Raw genomic sequence first — 22,153 nt, 5'->3', positions numbered from 1 at the left:
AAGATAAACATCTACTTTTCGGGTCATAGCGCATTCCCAAAGGAGGCAAAATCTCAAATCATTGTTTCAGTGCTCACCTGTGTCCAGTCATTTCTTTAATAAGTTTTTGTTTACTGAAAGAAAAATATGTAGAAATGCTTTGTAACACGTTCTAGACCGTTGACACACTCGCCGTTATCAAAAGCATTTTGATATAAAAGGAATTTCGTTATCAACTCAAAAACAGCTCATCAGAGGAAAAGCCGATGAAAAACGTGGGAAAGTCCAATGTAGATATCAAGGGCATCATGTTACATTATTTAGCTAGAGCACGGAGTAGGCCCCTCCGGCCCTTCGAGCCACACCGCCCAGCAACTCGCGACAACCCAACTAAATTCTAAGCTGATCACGGGATAATATATAACAAAAAAGTTACGCAACAGGTACGTATTTGCACTATGGGAGGACACCAGAGGACCCAAGGAATCCCACACATTCTATGGGGAGATATACAGAGACTCCTTACAGAGGTCACTGGAATTGAACACCGAACTGTCATAGCGTCACTGTAACTGCTACGCTCATGTAGCATGAACGAGGTGAAAGAATGGTGGGGATGGATAGCAGATGAAAAAGAGAGAGGGAGAAACGGAGAACAAGACGGCAGTTTCAGCTGTAGGTGAAAGGCGATCTAACCATATGAAGAGTTAACTTCATAGTAAGTTGAAGACCCATTAAGTTCAAGAAGATTCCAGAATATCCGCTCATGTAGACCAATGGGACTGTTGTTATAGATAGCCAGTGCCTGGGGTATAATTTGACTGATTTTAAGAGAGCAAAATAGGTCACATTCAACAAGAAATTGAAAGGTATTTTCTCTCCAGTTGACACCCTTCTGGAAGAACAAGTTTAGCCGTATGGTTGGTTTGATGCAACTTACCGCTCACAGAGAGAAGCACAGCATCACTGGGCGCTGACAGTAGATGCTTATCTCCTTCCAGTAATTTATATACACATGCGTAATTTCCACTATCTACTGTATCTACATTCCGGATGGTGAAAGTTGTTGATTTGTTCTGTGCATCAGCACTCTGGGGAACCGAGTCATTTAATCGAACGCCGTTCTTGTATAAGTAGAAAGTTCCGATCGAGATATATTTCATGAATGTGCAGTTAAACGTAACGTTTTCACCTTGAAAAACATGACTGGAGGCTACTGATATGCTTGGTCTGTGCAAATCTGTCAACGAAACAAAAAACAGGGAAATCGAATTTAAAGTTCAAAGTTCAAAATATATAAATTATCCATCTTTATATAACCTTGAGATTCGTCTTTCAATAGGGAGTAAGAAAATAAGAAACCTAAAAGAACCCATTAAAAAGACTGTCAAACACCCAATGTGCAGAGAGAGAAGAAAACAAATCATACAAACAAATAGATAGCTGCGGCACGCAACTCACTCGGTGAACCTAGACATAAGAACATAAGACATAGGAGCAAAAATGAGATCATTCGACCCATAAGGTATGTTCCGCCATTCCATTATCTCTGATTTATTATCCTTCTTAGCCCTATTCTCCTGGTTTTCCACCGCACCCTTTCACTCCCATACTAATCAAGAACTTATGAAGCTCCGCTTTAAATATACCCAATGACGGCCTCCACAGACAATTGTGTAAATGAATAACACGGATTCATCACTCTCGGCAAGAAGATATCCCCCACCCCCCGCATCTGTGTTTGAAAAGACAATACTTCTATTCTGAGACTGTGACATCTAGTCCAGGACTCTCCCACTATAGGAAACATCTTCTGCACATCCAGTCTACGTAGACCTTTCAAAGTCCAAAATCTTTCAATGAGAGGACACGAACCTCATTCTTTTACACTGCAGTGAGTAGGGCCCAGAGTCTCAAACACTGCGTATATGTTAACTCTTTCATTTTCTGAATCTTTCTCCTGAAATGGCATTGGACAGTCTTCGATACCGCCACATCCTTTCACATACTTGCTCTCCAGTCCTACACTCCCTTACTGTCAGAATAATCCTCACCATATCTATTCTACCAGAACGTGCTTGTGATTGTAGGGAGTAAATACTATCGATGATATATTTAAAAATCGGATTTCATGTGGCTTGTGATACTGGAAAACAAATATCACGAGGACAGAAACACCTAAGCAGAAAATTGCGGATGGTAATTATCGCAGTCATTTATGAATATTCGGCTTGAATTCGGAGCATGAGGGAGATCTAACATGAACAGGCTATAACGCAGTAATGCAGTTCGTGAATAGTGATTACAGCTTTTTTTTATAGTTCTCCAGACAAACCAGGAAATTAGCTCCATGTAATAGTGTCATAAAATACAGAGAAGGCTTGACCCAAAGCAAGGTAGGGGAGGCTGTTTAGCAACAAACCAAATCATTCGTAATAGACAAGGCACAAGGGGGAGTAAAACAGAAGCGAACAGAAACTGAACACAACAGACAGCAGGGCAAACTTTAAGGAGGATGAGTGAAGATGAGGAAAAGTGATTTAAACTGGATGGTACAGATGAGTGAACAAGGGCTGTAGATGAAAAGGGCTTAAATGGGTTGCAGATGATGAGCCTGAAACGAGTGGGAGGTGAATCCTATTGACTGGGTGGGGTATGCATTTGAAGGCTGCGGAATACGAACGGGAGCAGACCTAACAGATATGGCATGGAAGCAGATGAAAGTAGCACATCGAAACCTTTAAAAGTCTTGGATTTCGTATGCTTTTTATCAGAGTCCAGAAAAAAAAGCACGAAATATAGAATGAAACTGGGGAGAGGATAAGATTAAATAATAAGAAGTAAAATGGACGATGTTCAAATCCACCTACAGATTAGCAATATGACGTTGTGGCCATCTCTGAAGTTGGCTAAAGGATGGCTGTTATTGGGAGTTGAATATCCAAGATGTATCGGAACAGTAGGTTAGTAAATAGAGTGGGTAGTATGGTAGTGTGTATACGAAATAATATCAAATCATTGGAAAGGGATGCATACGATCGGAAGATGTAGAGTATCTATGGGTTGAGTTAAGAAATGGCAAGGGTAAAAGGACCCTAATCGTAGTTGTATGCAGGCCTCCAAACAGCAGCCAGGATGTGGATTACAAAATTACAGAAGGAGATCGAAAAGGTGTGGCAGAAGAGCAATGTCATTATAATCGTTGGGGATTTTAACGTGAAAGTTTATTGGGAAAACCAAGCCAGCACTAAAACTCACAAGAGAGCATTTGTGGAATGTTTAACGGATGACTTTTTAGAACAGCTTGTTGCTGAGCCCACGAGGGGATAGGCTGTGCTGGATTTGGTGTTGTGCAATGTTCCGGAGGTGATAAGAGAGCTTAAGATTTGAAGAACTCCTGGGATACAGTGATCACAATAGGGTCGAGTTCACTTTGAAATTTGAGAAGGAGAAACTGAATTCCAATGTGTCAGTATTTCAATGGAATAAAGGAACTTACAATGACTTGAGAGGGGAACTAGCCAAGGATGCCTGGAAAGGGACACTAGCAGGAATCAATGGCTGTAATTTCTGCGAAAAATACGGGAAATACAAGACAGATATATTCCAAATGAAGGGTAAAATAGAGTTGAGGGTAGTTATAGGATCAATAGAAACTGACGCTGGAGTTATTGCAATGAGTGACGCAGAGATGGCAGAGGAACTGAATGCCTATTTTGCATCAGTCTCCACAGTGGAAGACATCTGCAGTATACCGGACATACAAAAGTGTCAGGGAGGTGAAATACGTGCAGTGGGAATTAAGACTGAGAAGGTGCTCAAGAAGCTTAATTGTCGGAGGCTGGGTAAATCACTTGGACCTGATAGAATACACCCTCGGGTTTTGAAGGAAGTAGCAGGAGAGATTGCAGAGGCATTAAAAATGACCTTTCAAGAATCGATAAATTCTGGCATTGCACTGAATTAATAGAAAACTGCAAATGTTACTCCGCTATTTAACATGGATGGAAGGCATCAGTAAGGAGACTGTAGACCTGTTAGCCTAATATCAGCTTTCGGGAAAGTTGTTGGAATAGATTATTACGGATGAGATTACGGAATACCTGGAGGCACATGACAAGATAGGCCAACGCCAGCATGTTTGCCTGAAAGGGAACCCCTGCCACACTAACCTACTGTAATTTTTGAGGAAAATTCAAGCAGGGTAGACAACGGAGATGTAGTAGATGCGGTGTACTTGAATTTTCAGAAGACCTTTGATAAGGTGCCGCACATAAGGCTGCTTAGCAAGATAAGGGCCCATGGAATTACATGGGATTTGCTAGCATGTGTAGAGCATTGGCTGATAGGTGGAGGAGAGTGTAGTGCTGAGGAAACAGAGAGCCTGCACAGAGTCTTAGATAGTTCAGGGGAAGAGGCAAAAAGTTGGCAAATGAAATACAATAATGGAAAGAGTATGGTCATGAACTTTGGTGGAAGAAATAAACGGGCAGACAATTATTTAGATAGGGAGAGAATTAAAAATGCGAGAATACTTTAAGTGTGGTCTCACAAGTGCCTTATGGAGCCTCAACATCTTTTCCCTGCTCTTATATTCCATACCTCTGGAAATAAATGGTAGTATTGCATTCGCCATCTTCACCACAGACTCAACCTGGAGGTTAACCTTTAGGGCATCTTGCGCAAGGACTCCCAAGTCTCTTTGCATCTCTGCATTTTGAATTCTTCTCCGCATGTAAATAATTGTCTGCACGTTTATTTCTTCCACCAAAGCGCATGCCCATACGCTTTCTATCATTGCATTTCATTTGCCACTTTTTGCCTATTCCCCTGAACTATCTAAGTCTCTCTGCAGGCGCTCTGTTTCCTCAGCACCACCCGCTCCTCCAGCTATAGACCGAATCAAAGGTGGTGACGACTAAGCATACAGGACAGATTGAAAATCTGGCTAAGGGGTGCCATAGTGACAAACTGTTGCAAAATATGATCAAGATTAAGGAGCTAAATATTGACTTTAGGAGGAGGAACCCAGAGGTCTATGAGCTAGCCCTCATCAGACAATCAGAGGTGGAAAGGGTCAGCAATGTTACATGGCTTAGTGTTGCTATTACGGAAGACCTGTTCTGGTCCCAGAATGTAACTTTAATTACGAAGAAAGCACAGCAGCTCCCCTACTTTCTTTGAAATTCGCGAAGATTCGGCATTGCATCTACAACTTAGACGACGGTCTATAAATGTGTTGTGGAATGTATACTGACTGTGTGCATTGCAGACTGGCATGGAAACACGAACTACTTTGAACAGAACATCCTACAATAAGTAATGGATATGGCCCAGTCCATCAGTTGTAAAGCACACTCCACCAGAAAGCACATCTGCACGACGAGTTGTCGCAGAAAAGGAGCATCAATCACCACGGACGCCATTATTCAGTGTGGTACTTACGTTCTTCTCGGTGCTGCCATCAGAGAAGAATTTACTCGACCGTTAGGATTCACACCACCAGCTTAAGGAGCAGTTATTACCCTTCAGCCATTAGGTTCTTGAACCAAAGGGAAGAACTTCACTTAACTTCATTTACCACAAAATCTAGACTTACTTTCAAGGACTCTTCATCTCATGTTCTCGATATTTTTTTGTTTATTTATGTATTACAAGTCTTCTTTTTCCTTTTGTATTTGGAATTTGTTGTCTTTTGCTCCTGGTTCAGTGCCCAGATTGGCGCTGACATTCATGAAATCTGTTATGGTTAATATTGTACTCTGGATTTGTTCAGTATGCCCACAAGAAAATGTATCTTAGAGTTGGATATGGTGTCATATCCATACTTCAACAATAAACTTACTTTGAACTTTAAAATTCCAATTGTGCCCATCATGTCTAAATATCTGCAAAAATATGATTCGCGGGGTAAACGGACTGCTTGAAGGAGGAAGCATATTTGGTCGTAGTTCACAAACGTCAAAACACGATGAGTGTGAATAGATATTTTGTTTGCTCTACGATAGGCGGGACCTCCCTGTCAAAATACTCTTGTTCTAATTGCGTGCATTTGTCACCTGCTTGAATCGGAAAACAAAGCATTCACCCACGGCTGTTATATTTCTTCTGTCGCTCACTACTAAGGATATACTTCTACCCGACACCGTAAGCTAGTAAACACAACTGTATTCTCTCGATGTTTCACCTCCATTCGCGATGGTGAACGTCGCGCTGTTTCGCTGTGATTGCTGTACCTTTACTGGCTGTCCGTTGTTGACAACAGCGGACTTTAGGCAGGGCTAGGCTGGACTGTAATCCAAGGGCCAGAGCTGCAGAGGGTCCGAAACAGGTAGCTATCATCATTCGAACAAAAAAAAAATACGAGAGTGGAGCACAGAAAATTAAAAAAAAAGAGAAACAAGAAAAAGAGGACTGTGAGAAAGAAGCATTAAAAAAAGGCATTGAAATCGACAGAATTTTTTAAACCTGTTCTCGATGATGCAGCAGTACCGTCGCTCTTGTCACAGTCTGAGACCGGTGGACAAATGGAGACTTGTTCAACAGCTAACACTAGCACCATCGTTAGCACAGGACCACCGTTCTTGCCACAGTCAGCAGCTAACGTTCAAGAGGCAAACAGCATTTCTTTGGGATTCCCGATCACAGAGGCCTCCGAACAATCAAGTCGGGCCGCCATTTATGTTAACGTTACCGCTACTGACGATCCTCAGAGCACTGATCCTGATCGCTGGGGAAAGGAAACGTTAGATGATTCAGTCTGAGCGTACTGGGCTAAGAAAGGGCCGGAGTCCTGCCAGAATAAAGATGTGGATATCAAAGCTTCGGAACGAGTATATGAACAGCAGAGCCGTTTTATTTTTTCCTCCAAAATTCACTTCAAACGCAAGCTCGTACATGGTGAGAACATATCAAGGCAATGGCTCTTATATTTCCCTTCTACCGGCTGTGTGTTTTGTTTTGCATGCCGCATCTTCAGTGATGGTAACTGTCAGTCCATCTTCGAAACTGGCTTTAGCGACTGGAAACATGCCGCTGAGCGCATAGGAGACCATGAAAATAACGAACACCACTGGAAAACGATACTGACCTATATTGCACTAGCGTCTGACAGCGGAAGAATAGATACAGAAGTGCAAAAACAGTTCGAGTCAGAGTGTGTCTACTAGACCGACGCATTGAGAAGAGAGATGGCGGTTGTGAGAGGGGATTGGCTATCCGAGACTCCAGTGACATACTTGGCAGGCCTGATAACAGCAACTACGTGGGAATTCTAGAGTTACTAAGCCAACTAAGCCTAGATCAATTTTTGAGTGCTTTAGATGCTGTCCTTCAAACTAAGAATCTGCATTACTTTCTGTCCTCCCTCTTAAGGCCTGTAGATTTATAGCATACGTATTGTACTAAACCGATGTCTTGGTCCACAGCTTTGATATTCAGACAAGTACGACCTTTGCTCATGTTCTTGCCTTTTTTTTTTTTGCTTGGTACAGCAGCATTTTATGGTGTCGGCAGGGGCCCATCAGGGCCTCCAGCCCAGGGGCCACGGCCGTGGATGTTGTACAGGTGAAAGGTGATATCGGAATGCACCGGACCAATTGTCCGACAAGTTAACATGACCGCTTCATCTGACACATAGACTTTATCCGCTCGGTCACTTCATATTCGAGGTCTCGGTGGCCGAGCTGGAAGTAAAGAAAATTAATTGATTCAGAATGCGCACAAGCGGACGGAATCAAAATTCACACTAACTCGTTCTGTGCAACTACTTATTTCGCATTCCTAATTCCCATTATATAACACCCACCCCCCGTCTGAAGATTGACACGTAGAAGGGACTTTCCTAGAGATAATATGTGACGGTTGTCTGTATGATTGAACGAAAGATCTACTAGAAAGCTCTGCCAAGTTAAAGAACAAGAACTCCAAGGTTATGCCGTGTACGATTGCTACTCACAACAAGTGTTACTGAGGCCCGAAATAGTAAGAGTATACAAGTTAACACGTGGCTAACGATTTGGTGCGGGAAGGAAGGCGCCAGATATTTGGATCATTGGGCACTCTTTCAGCGAAGTTGGATCCTGTGCAGAAAAGACAATTTACAACTGAACTGGAAGGGGGCTAATATCCCAACCGGAAGCTTTGCTCGTGATGCAAGGATCTGAAGGTGTGGACAATCCTAGAGATGCAGGAGGATGGGAACCAGACGGCCAGAACACTTAGTGGAGAGGTTGTGGAGAGAGATGTTGTTAAGATCTCAGAAAAAGTCAGGAATCAAAATGTAGAGCATGACGCCACTGAAATACTGAGCTGCATAAACACGATGCCAAAGTAAGAAGTATGGTAGAAAAGGTAGATGAGTTAAGGGCATGGATCAACACCTAAAATAATGATGGTATCGCCATCAGTGAGACCTGGCTGCAGGAAGAGCTGGACTGGCAGCTCCATATTCCGTTTTTTCCGTTGTTTTAGACGCACCATAGCGGGATGGATTAAAAGAGGAGGGATGGTGATACAAGTCAGGGAAAATGGCATGGCAATACTGTCAGAATAGACTACAGAATTTGTCGAGAGATTCTTTATGGTTAGAACTGGAAAACATCTCGCTATGTTTCCCATTCAGTGAAACAGTCTCTACACGTCTATGCTACCTAGGCCTTTCAATGTACAAAATCTTTCAATGGGACAACACCCTTCATTCTTTTAAACTCCTGTGAGTAGGGTCCAGAATCTGAGTTGCTGCGTATCCGTTAACCATTTCATTTGCTGAATCTTTCTTGGGACGTTATTGAAATGTCTCCAATACCAGCACATCCTTTCTCATATTTGCCCTCTAGTCTTAGATGCCACTACGGTAGCAAATATCGGTTCTACATCCACTTTACCAGAAGGTGCTTATGATTATAGGGGGTAAATACAACGGATTAGGCAAAAACTAATTGGATTTGATGTGGCTTGTGATGCTGGAAAACAAAGATCACGAGGACAGAAACACCTGAGCAGAACATTGCAGATGGTAATAACTGCAGACATTTATGAATATTAGATTTAAATTCAGAGTATGTGGGATATTTAATAGGAATAGACCATAAAGGAGCAATTCAGCTAATGAATAGCGATAGCAGTTGTGTTTCTTTAGAATGAGACATTGGATTAGACATTGGTTTTGATGGACAGCCAGAGAAAGATAGTCGATCATTGTCTCTCTGACTGGAGGCATGTGACTAGTTGCGTGCCGCATGGTTATGTGCTAGGTACATTATTATTGTCATTTATATCAACGATCTGGATGATAATGTAATTAACTGGATCAGCAAAGTTGCAAATGACACCGAGAACGGTGGTGCAGTAGACAATGGGAAGGACTATCATAACTTGCAACTGGATATCCACCAGCTGGAAAAATGGGCTGAAAATGGTAGATGGAATTTAGTGCAGAAAAGTGCGAGTTGTTGCAGTTCTATAGGATCATCCAGGATAGGTCTTACACAGTGAAAGGGAGGGAACTGAGGAATGCGATGGAGAGAACAATATGGGAATACATGTCCATAATTCACTGAAAGCAGCGTTACAGTTTGATCGGGTCGTAATGGAAGATATAGACACATTGACTTTCATAAATCAAAGGACTGGTTAATTCAGATGGGATATTATATTGCAGGTGTGTTAGACCGCGGTGAAGCTTAATTTGGTGTTTTGTGTGCCACCAGAAGGAAAAAAAAAACAATAATAACTCATTCAGAAGGACCTTCAAAACCCAATGTGCAGAGAGAAGAAACGAAATCATGCAAAAAATAACGCGAGCAAATAGCTGCGACATGCAACTACTTCACTAAACCTAGACATAAGAGCATAAGACAGCGCAGCAAAATGAGATCATTCGACCCATAAGATCTGCTGCACCATTCCATCATGGCTGATTTTTTTTTTATCTTTCTTAACCTTGTCCTCCTGCTTTTTCACCTCAACCTTTGATTTCCGTACTGATAATGCACCTATCAAGATTCGATTTAAATATACTTAATAACGGCCTCCAGAGACAACAGAATGCCACAGATTCATCACCCTGTAGAAGAAGAAATTTCTCCACATCCCTGTTCGGAAGGACCATCCTTCTAATCCGAGGCTGTGCCCTCTTATCCAAGACTCTCACACTATGGGGAACATCATTTCCACGTCCAGTCTACGAAGACCTTTCAAAATCCAAAATCTTTCAATGAGACCTCACAACCCTCATGTTTTTATGCACCAGTGAATAGGGCCCAGAGCCTCAAACGCTGTGTATAAGTTAACCCTTTCATCTGCTGATCCTTCCTCCTGAAACGCCATTGGATCGTCTCCTAGTATATGCTTTCTCATATTTGCCCTCCGGTCCTAGACTCCTCCACTATGGGAATGGTCGAATCCATATCTAATCTGTCAGAACGTGCCTGTGATTATAAGGGGTAAATATTGTAGATTATAAAGATAAAAAGCGATTTAATGTGGTTTGTGATTTTGGAAAAGAAAGACCACGAGGACAGAAATACCTAAGCAGAAAAATTGCGGATGGCAATTTACGCAGGTATTTATGAATATTGGGTTTAAATTCGGAGCATGAGGGAGATTTAATATGAATAGCCAATAAAGGAGTAATGCAGCTCATGAATAGCGACAGCAGCTTTTTTTTTATATAATTCACCGAACAAACCGGGACATTAGCTCAGTCACAGTGCCAGAAAATAAAGGGAAGACTTGGCCCAAAAGCAGAGTAGGCGAGACGGTTTCGTAACAAACGAAATCAGTCGTAGTAGATAAGGCACCAGGTGGTGTAAAACAGGGGAGAACAGAAACTAAACACAACAGGAAGCAGGGTAAACTTTAGGCAGGAAGACTGAAGATGAGGAAAACCGGTTGAAACTGGATGGTACAGATGAGTGAAGGAGGACTGTGGGTGATAAAGGATTAAGTAGGCTGCAGGTGGTGAGCCTGGAACGAGTGACGGGTGAATTCTATTGGTTGAGTGGAGACTGGGCGGGATCTGCATCTGCAGACTGGGGAATGCGAACACGAGCAGACGTAATAGATATGGCATGGAAACGATGAAAATAGCCGTGGAAATCTTAAACGGTCTTGGATTTCGCATTTTTTTAACAGTCCAGAAAAAACTGGCATGACATATATAATGAAATTTGGAAGATGATCGTCCAGCATTTCCCAATAACATTTAAAGCAAGGAGAAAACAGCGAGGGCTAAGAGGCAAGATATTATTTTGCAACTGCATATTCATTCTAATATGCGCTTCAATTTGCAATGACACTGATTCTTAGCGCAACAGAGCATCATCTGAACAGGGGAGTTGCACAAATCGGGATGATCTTTAGCGACTACTACTCGGCACTCAACACAATCATCTGCACAAAACTAATCAATAAATTTCAAGACCTTGAGCTCGATAACTTATTGTACAATTGCATCCTCGATTTCCTCATTTGTAGATTCCAGTAGGTTCTGATCGGTAACAATATCTCCTAGAACTCCATCCACACAGGTACAGTTGTGTGCTTAGCCTCCTCTGCTCTACTCACTTTTTCTGATGTCTGAATTGCTAAGCACAGCTTCAATACCACATTCAAGTTTGCTGATGATACTACCCGCGTAGGCCGAATCAAAGGTGGTGACAAATATGCATACAGGACAGATATTGAAAATCTGCCTCGGGGTGCCATAGTAACAAGCTCTTACAAAATATGATCACGATTACGGAGCTGAATATTGACTCTAGGACGAGAAACCCAATGGTTTATGAGCTAGTCCTCATCAGATAATCAGAGGTGGAAACGATCAGCAATGTTACATTGCTCAGTGTTATTACTTCGGAAGACTAGTACTGGTCCGAGCACGTAACATTAATTATGAAGAACGCACGGCAGCGCTTCTATTATTTTTGGATTTCGCGAAGACACATCATTACATCAGCAACTTTGACGAACTTCTATAGATGTGCAGTGGAGCCTATATTGACAGGTTGAATCATCGCCTGGTACGGAAACCCGAACTGCCTTGAATGGAAGATCCCTTTAAAAGAAACACTAACTACCTTAAACGAAAGATCCCTAAAAAGTAATGGACATGCCCTCTGTAGAAAGGGCAAAGCACTCTCCACCACTACGCACATCCCCACGAACAGCTGACGCAGGAAAGTAGCATCAATCATCAGTGACGCCACTATACAATACTTCTCGCATCTGCCATCAGGAAGAATGTACAGGACCCTTAGGATTCACACCACCAGCTTCAGGAACAGTTATTACCCTTCAGCCATCAGGTTCTTGAACCTAAGCGGAGAACTTCACGCAACTTCGCTTGCCCAGACATTGACATATTCCCACAAAATCTTGACTCACTTTCAAGGACTCTTCACCTCATGTTCTCGATATTTATTGCTTATTTATGTATTACTAGTCTTATTTCTTTCTTTTGTATTTGAAATTTGTACGGAGTTGAGCGCCCATATTGGCGTGGTCTTTCATAGAATCAACTATTGTTATTTTTGTACTGCGGAGTCGTTGAGTATGCCCGCAATAAAATTGTATCTCAGGGTTGGATATGGTGACGTATACGTACTTCAATAATAAAATTACTTCGAACTTTTAACTTTCAATGGATTTAGACTGCACTGAAGCGTACGGAATCAAAATTCTCACTAGGTCAGTGTAAAACTTATTCTGTGCAACTACCTATTTTTCATTCCTAATTCCCATCATCTAACACAGCTCCCCACCCCCGTATGACGATGTATATGTAGAAGAGACTTTCCTAGAGACAGTAAGTGACAGTTGTCTATATGATTGAACGAAAGTTCCACTAGAAAGCTCAAGAGTTAAAGAGCAGGAACTCCAGAGCAATGACCTGCATGATTGCTACAAGTGCCACCTGTTACTGAGGCCAGAAATAGAAAGATTATGCAGTTTAACACGTAGCTAAGGATTTGGTACAGGAGGAAAGGCGCCAGATGTTTGGATCATTCGGCACTCTTCCAGCGAAGGGGGATCCTGGACAGAAAAGGCAGTTTGTAACCGAACTGGAAGGGGACTAATATCCCAACCGGAAACGTTGCTCATGCTGCAAGGATCTGAGGGTGGGCTCCATCCTAGGGATGCACGAGGATACATACAATTAGAATAGTACGTCACAGTAAAGGCCCTTCGGCCCACATTGTTCTGCCGAACCTCAAACTCTGCCTCCCATATAACACACCCCACCTTAAATTCCTCCATATATCTGTCAAGTAGTCTCTTAAATTTCACTGGTGTATCTGCCTCCACCACTGACTCAGGCAGTGCATTCCACGCACCAACCACTCTCTGAGTAAAAAACCTTCCTCTAATATCCCCCTTGAACTTCCCACCCCTTACCTTAAAGCCATGTCCCCTTGTATTGAGCAGTGGTGCTCTGGGGAAGAGGCGCTGGCTATCCACTCTTTCTATTCCTCTTAATAACTTGTATACATCTATCATGTATCCTCTCATCCTCCTTCTCTCCAAAGAGTACAGCCCTAGCTCCCTTAATCTCTGATAATAATGCATACTCTCCAAACCAGGCAGCATCCCGGTAAATCGCCTCTGAACCCTTTCCAATGCTTGTACATCCTTCCTATAGTGAGGCGACCAGAACTGGACACAGTACCTCCAAGTGTGGCCTAACCAGAATTTTATAGAGCTGCATCATTACATCGCGACTCTTAAACTCAATCCCTCGACTTATGAAAGCTAACATCCCATAAACTTTCTTAACTACCCTATCCACCTGTGAGGCAAGTTTCAGCGATCTGTGCACATGCACCCCAGATCCCTCTGTTCCTCCACACTACCAAGTATCCTGCCAAAAAAAAAAAAGCAGCGACAATTAAGAGGTGAAATATTATTTTGTAACTGCATCCATATTCTAATATGCGCCTCAATTTGCCCACCGGAGCAACAGCTGCCATGTCACTGGTTCTTAACGCAATAGAGGATCATCTCGACAGGGTATGAGCTACTACTCGGCACTCAACATCATCAACCGCATAAAGCTAATCAATAAATTTCAAGACCTTGACCTCAATACCTCATTGTGCAATTGCATCCTCGATTTCCACACTTGGGGATACCAGTTTGTTCTGAATAGTAACAGTATCTTCTCGATTACCATCTCTACAGGTACAGCTGTGTGCTTAGCCTCCCCTGCTCTACTCACTTTACGCTTGTGAATCTATGGTTAAGCACAGTTTCAATGCATTATTCAAATTTGCTGATGATACCACCGTCGTAGGCCGAATAAAAGCTTGTGAGAAATACGCATACAGGGCAGAGATTGAAAATCTGGCTAAGCGGTGCCATAGTAACAGACTCTTACAAAATATGATCACGATTACGGAGCTGAATGTTGACTTTAGGCCGAGAAACCCAATGGTCCACGAGTTAGTACTCATCAGATAATCAGAGGTGGAAACGATCAGCAATGATACATTGCTCAGTGTTATTATTTCGGGAGACTAGTTCTGGTCCGAGCACATAACTTTAATTATGAAGAAAGCACGGCAGCGCTTCTACTACAGTACTTCTGGATTTCGCGAAGACACAGATTACATCTACAACTTTGACGAACTTATATAGATGTGCAGTGGAGCTTATATTGACTCGTTGCATCACCGCCTGGTACGAAAACCCGAACTGCCTTGAACGGAAGATCCCTTTAAAAGTAGTGGATATGGCCTCTGTATTAAGGGCAAAGCACTCTCCACCACTACACTCATCTCCACGAACAGCTGGCGCAGGAAAGTAGCATCAATCAGCAGTGAGCCGCTATACGGTACTTGCGTTCATCTCACTCCTGCCATCAAGAAGAATGGAGAGTACCCTTAGGATTCCCACCACCAGCTTTAGGAACAGTTATTATCCTTCAGCCATCAGGCTCTTGAACCTAAGCGGAGAACTTCACTCAACTTCGCTTGCCCAGACATTGAAATATTCCCACAAAATCTAGACACACTTTCAAGGACTCTTCATCTCAGGTTCTCGATATTTATTGCTTATTTATGCATTACTACTATTATTTCTTCCTTTTGTATTTGGAATTTGCACGGAGTTGAGCGCCCACATTGGCGTGGCCTTTCATAGAATCTATTATTATTATTTTTCTATTGCGGATTGGTTGAGTATGCCCGCAATAAAATGTATCTCAGGATTGGATATGGTGACATATACGTACTTCAACAATAAAATTACTTCGAAGTTTTTACTTTTAATTGATTCAGACTGCACTCAAGCGTACGGAATCTAAATTCTCTCTAGCTCCGTGTAAAACTCATTCTGTGCAACTACTTAGTTTTCATTCCGAATTCCCATCATATAACACAGCTCCCCACCCCCGACTGAAGATGTATATGCAGAAGAGACTTTCCTGGAGATGATAAGTGGCAGTTGTCTGGATGTTTGAACGAAAGTTCTACCAGAAAGCTCTGCTAAGTTAAAGAACAGGAACTCCAGCGTAATGACGTGCATGATTGCTACTAGTGCCACGTGTAACTGAGGCCAGAAATAGGAAGATTATACAGTTTAACACGTAACTAAGGAATTAGTGCAGGAAGGAAGGAGCCAGATGTTTGGATCATTCGGCACTCTTCCAGTGAAGGGGGACCCTGGACAGTAAAGACAGTTTGCAACTGAACTGGAAGGGGACTAATATCCCAACCTGAAATTTTGCTCATGCTGTAAGGATCTGAGGTTGGGCTCCATCCTAGAGATGCAGAAGGACACATATCGACAGAATTGTACACCAATGTACAGGCCCAGTCGGTCCACATTGTTGTGCCGACCCTCAAAACTGCCTCCCATAAAAGCCCCGACCTTAAATTCCTCCAGCTTCCTGTCTAGTAGTCTCTTAAATTTCACTAGTGTATCTGCCTCCGCCACTGACTCAGGCAGTGTATTCAACGCACCAACCACTTTCTGAGTAAAAAAACCTTCCTCTAGTATCCCCTTGAACTTCCCACCACTTACCTTAGAGCCATGTCCCCTTGTATTGAGCAGTGGTTCCCGAGGGAAGAGGCGCTGGCTATCCACTCTATCTATTCCTCCTAATATCTTGTTGTATACCTCTATCATGTCTCCTCTCATCCTCCTCTCTCCAAAGTGTAAAGCCTGAGCTCCCTTAATCTCTGATCATAATGCATACTCACTAAACCAGGCAGCATCCTGGTAAATCTCCTCTGCACCCTTTCCAATGCTTCCACATCCTTCCTATAGTCAGGCGATCAGAACTGGACACAGTAGTCCAAGTGTGGCCTAACCAGAGTTTTATAGAGCTGCATCATTACATCACGACTCTTAAACTCTATCCCTCTAACACTCCATAAGATTTCGTAACTACTCTATCTACCTGTGAGGCAACTTTAATGGATCTGTGGACATGTACCCCCAGATCTCTCTGCTCCTCCACACTACCAAGTATCCTGCCATTTGCTTTGTACTCTGCCTTGGAGTTTGTCCTTCCAAAGTGTACTACCTCACACTTCTCCGCGTTGAACTCCATCTGCCACTTCTCAGCCCACTTCAATCTTCAATCTTCGACAATCCTCTACACTATCTACAACAAACGAACCTTTGTGACGTCTGCAAACTTGCCAATCCAACCTTCTACCCCCACATCCATGTGGTTAATAAAAATCACGAAAAGTAGAGGTCCCAGAACCAATCCTTGTGGGACACCACTATTCACAACCATCTAATCCGAATGTACTCCCTCCACCACGACCCTCTTCCTTCTGCAGGCAAGCCAATTCTGAATCCAACTAGCCAGAATTATCTGGATCCCATGCCTTCTGAGTTTTTGAAAAGCCTACCGTGTGGAACCTTATCAAATGCCTTATTAAAATCCATATAGCTCACATCCACTGCACTAGCCTCAGCTATATGCCTGGTCACCTCCTCAAAGAACTCTATCAGGCTTGTTAGACACGATCTGCCTTTCACAAAGCCATGCTGACTGTCCCTGATCGGGCCATGATTCTCTAAATGCCCACAGATCCTATCTCTGAGAATCTTTTCCAACAGCTTTTCCACCGCAGACGTAAGGCTCACTGGTCTATAATTACCCAGACTATCCCTACTAGCTTTTTTGAACAAGGGGACAACATTCCCCTCCCTTCAGTCATCCGGTACCATTCCCGTAGACAACGAGGACATAAAGATCCCAGCCAGAGGCTCAGCAATCTCTTCCCTCGACTCGTGGAGAAACCTAGGGCATATTCCGTCCGGCCCCGGGGACTTATCCGTCCTAATGTATTTAATGACTCCAACACCTCCTCTCCCTTACTATCAACATGCTCCAGAACATCACCCTCTCTCCTATTGTTCTCACAGTCATCATGTTCCCTCTAATTGGTGAATACCGAAGAGAAGTATTCACTGATGAACTCGCTCACTTCCACAGCCTCCAGGCTCATCTTCCCACCTTTATCTCTAATCGGTCCTACCTTCAACCCTGTCATCCTGCTGTTCTTCACGTAATTGAAGAATGCCTTGGGCCTTTCCTTTACCCTACTCGCCAAGGCATTCTCATGCCCACTTCTTGCTCTTCTCAGCCCCTTATTAAGCTCCTTGCTTGCTACCCTATATTCCTCAATAGACCCATCTGATCCTTTCTTCCTAAACCTCATGTATGCTGCCTTCTTCCAGCTGAATAGATTTTCCACCTCACTTGTCACCCATGGTTCCTTCACCCTAACATTCTTTATCTTCCTCACCGGGACAAAGTTAACCCTATCATCCTGCAAGAGAACTCTGAACATCGACCACACGTCCATAGTACATTTCCTTGCAAAATCATCATCCCAATTCACACCCGCAAGTTCCAGCCTTATAGGCTCATAATTTGCCCTTCCCCAATTAAAAAAATTCCGGTCCTCTCTGATTCTATCCTTTCCCATAATAAAGCAACAGGCCAGGGAGCGGTGGTCACTGCCCCCCAGATGCTCATCCACTGAGAGATCCATGACTTGACCAGGTTCGTTACCTAATACTAGATCTAGTATAGTATTTTTCCCCCTCGTCAGCCTGTCAACATACTGTGACAGGAATCCGTCCTGGCCACACTTAACAAACTCTGCCCGTCTAAACCCTTTGAACTAATCAGGTGCCAATCAATATCAGGTAAGTTAATGTCACCCATGATAACAACCCCGTTATTGTTGCACCTTTCCAAAATCTGCCTCCCAATCTGCTCCTCGGTATCTCTGCTGCTACCAGGGGACCTATAGAATACTCCCAATAGAGTAACTGCCCCCTTCCTATTCCTGACCTCCACCCATACTGACTCAAAACAGGATGCTGTTACATTACCCACCCTTTCTGTAGCTGTAATACTATCCCTGACCGGTAATGTCACCTCTCCTCCCCCTTTCCCCCCTCTCTATCCCTTTTAACGCACTGAAGTTTATACGGCTGGGCGATCTGGAAGACCATGTAAGGAATCTGGAGCAGCAGCTGGATGACCTTCGACTCATAAGGGAGAAAGAGGCAGCCATAGATGAGAGCTGCACGGAGGTAGTCACACCTAGGCTGTCTTAAGCAGGTCGTTGGGTGACAGTCAGAGGATGGAAAGCGAAGGTGAGCAGACAGGTAGTGCAGCACACCCCTGTAGCCATTCCCCTGAATAATAAGTTTACCGTCCTGGGTACTGTTGGCGGGGACGACCGACCCGGTGTGAGACACGGAGGCATGGCCTCCGGCATTCAGTCTGACCCGGTGGTGCAGAAAGGTGGGACGGAGAAGAGGAGAGCTGTCGTCATTGGAGACTCTATAGTCAGGGGACTAGACAGGAGATTTTGTGGACGTGAGAAGGACACCCGCATGGTTTGTTGCCTCCCTGGTGCCAGGGTCTGTGATGTCTCTAACCCGGTCCACGACATCCTGGTACGAAAGGGGAAGCAACCAGAAGTTGTGATACATGTAGGGACCAACGACATGGGCAGGAAGAGGGATGAGGTCCTGAAGTGTGAGTTTCGGGAAATAGGCAGAAGGCTGAAGAACAGAACCTCAAGGGTGGTGTTCTCAGGATTGCTGCCAGTGCTAGGTGACAGTCAGAATTGGAGGAGATGGCAGCTGGATGCGTGGCTGAGGCGGTGGTGCAGGGAGCATACTGTGACAGGGTTTTAGATTTTTCGATCATTGGGATCTCTTCTGGGGAAGGTGGGAACTGTACAGATTGGATGGGTTTAGCCTGAACTCGAAGGGGAGCAACATCCTTGCAGGTAAGTTTGCTAGCATGGTTCGGGAGCGCTTAAACTTATTTGCAAGGGGGATGGGATCCAGAAATATAGAGCAGTGAAAGCAGTGCATGGAGTAAAGCCAGATCTAACATATATGGAGGTTTTGAGAAAAGGAAAGCAGAATAAACGATTTAAAGAAAGTAAGGTAGAAGGGCTGAAGCGTGTGTACCTCAATGCAAGAAGCATCAGGAACAAGGGTAATGAACAGAGAGGTTGGATAAATATATTGAATTATGATGCAGTGGCCATTACAGAGACTTGGCTGGCACCAGGGCAGGAATGGATTCTCAATATTCCTTGATTTCAGTGCATTAAAAGGGATTAAAAGGGGAGGAGGAGTGGCATTACTGGTCAAGGATACTATTACAGCTACAGAAAGGGTGGGTAATGTAGCAGGATTCTCTTTTGAGTCAATATGGGTGGAAGTCAGAAACAGGAAGGGAGCAGTTACTCTATGGGGGGTATTTTGTAGGCCCCCTGGTAGCAGCAGAGATACAGCAGAGCAGATTTGGAGGCAGATTTTGGAAAGGTGCAAAAACAACAGGGTTGTTATCTTCCCTAGTATTGACTGGCACCTGATTAGTTCCAAGGGTTTAGATGGGGCAGAGTTTGTTAAGTGTGTCCGGGACGGATTCCTATCACAGTATGTGGACAGGCCGACTGGAGGAATCCCATACTAGATCTAGTACAAGGTAATGAACCGGGTCAGGTCAGAGATCTCTCAATGGGTGAGCATGTGGGGGACAGCGACCACTGCTCCTTGGCGTTTAGCATTATCATAGAAAAGGATAGAATCAGAGAGAACAGGAATTTTTTTTCTAACTGGGGAAGGACAAATTCTGAGGCTATAAGGTTAGAACTTGCCGAAGTGAATATGGATGATATTTTTGCAAGGAAATGTACTATGGACATGTGGTCGATGTTTGGGGATCTCTTGTAGGATGTTAGGGTTAAATTTGTCCCGGCGAGGAAGATAATGAATGGTAGGGTGAAGGAACCATGGGTGACAAGGAAGGTTGAAAATCTAGTCAGGTGGAAGAAGGCAGCGTACATGAGCTTTAGGAAGCAAGGATCAGATGGATCTATTGTGGAATATAAGGAAGCAAGAAAGGAGCTTGAGAAGGGGCTGAGAAGAGCAAGAAGGTGGCATGAGAAGGCCTTGGCGAGCAGGGTAAAGGAAAACCCCAAGGCATTCTTCAATTATGTGAAGAAAAAAGGGATGACAAGAGTGAATGTAGGACCGATTTGAGATAAAGGTGGGAAGATATGCTGTGGAAGTGAGCGAGGTCATCAATAAATACTTCTCTTCGGTATTCACCAATTTGAGGGAACTTGATGGTGAGGACAATATGAGTGACGTTGATGTTCTGGAGCATGTTGATATTAAGGGGCAGGAGATTTTGGAATTGTTAAAATACATTAGGACGGATAAGTCCCCGGGGCCTGACGGTATATTCCCCAGGCTGCTCCACGAGGCGAGGGAAGAGATTGCTGAGCCTCTGGCTAGGATCTTTAATGTCCTTGTTGTCCACAGTAATGGTACAGGAGGATTGGAGGGAGGCGAATGTCTCTCTAGTCAGCTGTCTAGTTAGGGAGGCGAACGTTGTCCCCTTGTTCAAAAAGGTAGTGGGGATAGTCCGGATAATTATAGACCAGTGAACCAGTCTGTGATGGGAAAGCTGTTGGAAAATATTCTCAGAGATGGGATCTCTGGGCATTTAAAGAATCATGGTCTGATCAGAAACAGTCAGCATGGCTTTGTGAAGGGCAGATCGTCCAACAAGCCTGATAGAGTTCTTTGAGGAGGTGACCAGGCATATAGATGAGGGTAGTGCAGTGGATGTGGTCTATATGGATTTTAGAAAGGCATTTGACAAGTTTCCACACGGTTGGCTTATTCAGAAAGTCAGAAGGCATGGGATCCGGAGAAGTTTGGCCAGGTGAATTCAGAATTGGCTTGCCTGCAGAAGGCCGAGGGTGGTGGTGGAGGCAGTACATTCAGATTGGAGGATTGTGACTAGTAGTGTCCAACAAGGATCTGTTTTGGGACCTCTACTTTTCTTAATTTTTTTAACGACCTGGATGTGGGGCAGAATGGTGGGCTGGCAAGTTTTCAGACGACACAAAGGTTGGTGGTGTTGTAGATAGTATAGAGGATTGTCAAAGATTGCAGAGAGACATTGATAGGATGCAGAAGTGGGCTGAAAAGTGGCAGATGGAGTTCAACGCGGAGAAGTGTGAGGTAGTACACTTTGGAAGGACAAACTCCAAGCAGAGTACAAAGCAAATGGCAGGATACTTGGTAGTGTGGAACAGCAGAGGGATCTGGGGGTACATGTCCACAGATCCCTGAAAGTTGCCTCACAGGTAGATAGGGTAGTCAAGAAATCTTCTGCAGTATTAGCTTTCATACGTCGAGGGATATAGTTTAAGAGTCGGGATGTAATAATGCAGCTATGTAAAACTCTGGTTAGACCACACTTGGAGAACTGTGTCCAGTTCTGGTCGCCTCACTGTAGGAAGGATGTGGAAGCATTGGAAAGGGTACAGAGGAGATTTACCAGGATGCTGCCTGGTTTAGAGAGTATGCAGTATGATCAGAGATTAAGGGAGCTAGGGCTTTACTCTTTGGAGAGAAGGAGGATGAGAGGAGAAATGACAGAGGTTCAGAAGATAACAAGAGGAATAGTTAGAATGGATAGCCAGCACCTCTTCCCCAGGGCGCCACTGCGCAATACAAGAGGACATGGCTTTAAGGTAAGGGGTGGGAAGTTCAAGGAGGATATTAGAGGAAGGTTTTTTACTCAGAGACTGGTTGGAGCGTGGAATGCACTGCCTGAGTCAGTGGTGGAGGCAGATACACTAGTGAAGTTTAACAGACT

At 43.8% G+C, this 22,153-nt stretch overlaps 1 protein-coding gene and 1 pseudogene across 1 annotated transcript in view; both read right to left on the bottom strand.

Moving 5' to 3' along the window:
- LOC140189847 (histone H2AX-like) overlaps window positions 1-22,153 on the bottom strand; it is an 836,563-nt pseudogene that overhangs the window by 215,655 nt on the left and 598,755 nt on the right.
- The window catches only part of LOC140189844 (immunoglobulin superfamily member 1-like), a 78,344-nt gene that overhangs the window by 18,010 nt on the left and 38,181 nt on the right, over window positions 1-22,153 (bottom strand). Inside the window, exon 6 of the mRNA XM_072246150.1 lies at window positions 920-1,219. Within this exon, the coding sequence (XP_072102251.1) occupies window positions 920-1,219 (300 nt within the window). The remainder of the gene's footprint in view (window positions 1-919; window positions 1,220-22,153) is intronic.

This window comes from Mobula birostris, chromosome 29 (assembly GCF_030028105.1).
Source record: "Mobula birostris isolate sMobBir1 chromosome 29, sMobBir1.hap1, whole genome shotgun sequence".
Taxonomy (NCBI): domain Eukaryota; kingdom Metazoa; phylum Chordata; class Chondrichthyes; order Myliobatiformes; family Myliobatidae; genus Mobula; species Mobula birostris.
The sequence above is the reverse complement of the archived record's forward strand: the minus strand, read 5'-3'. Positions and strand labels throughout refer to the sequence as shown.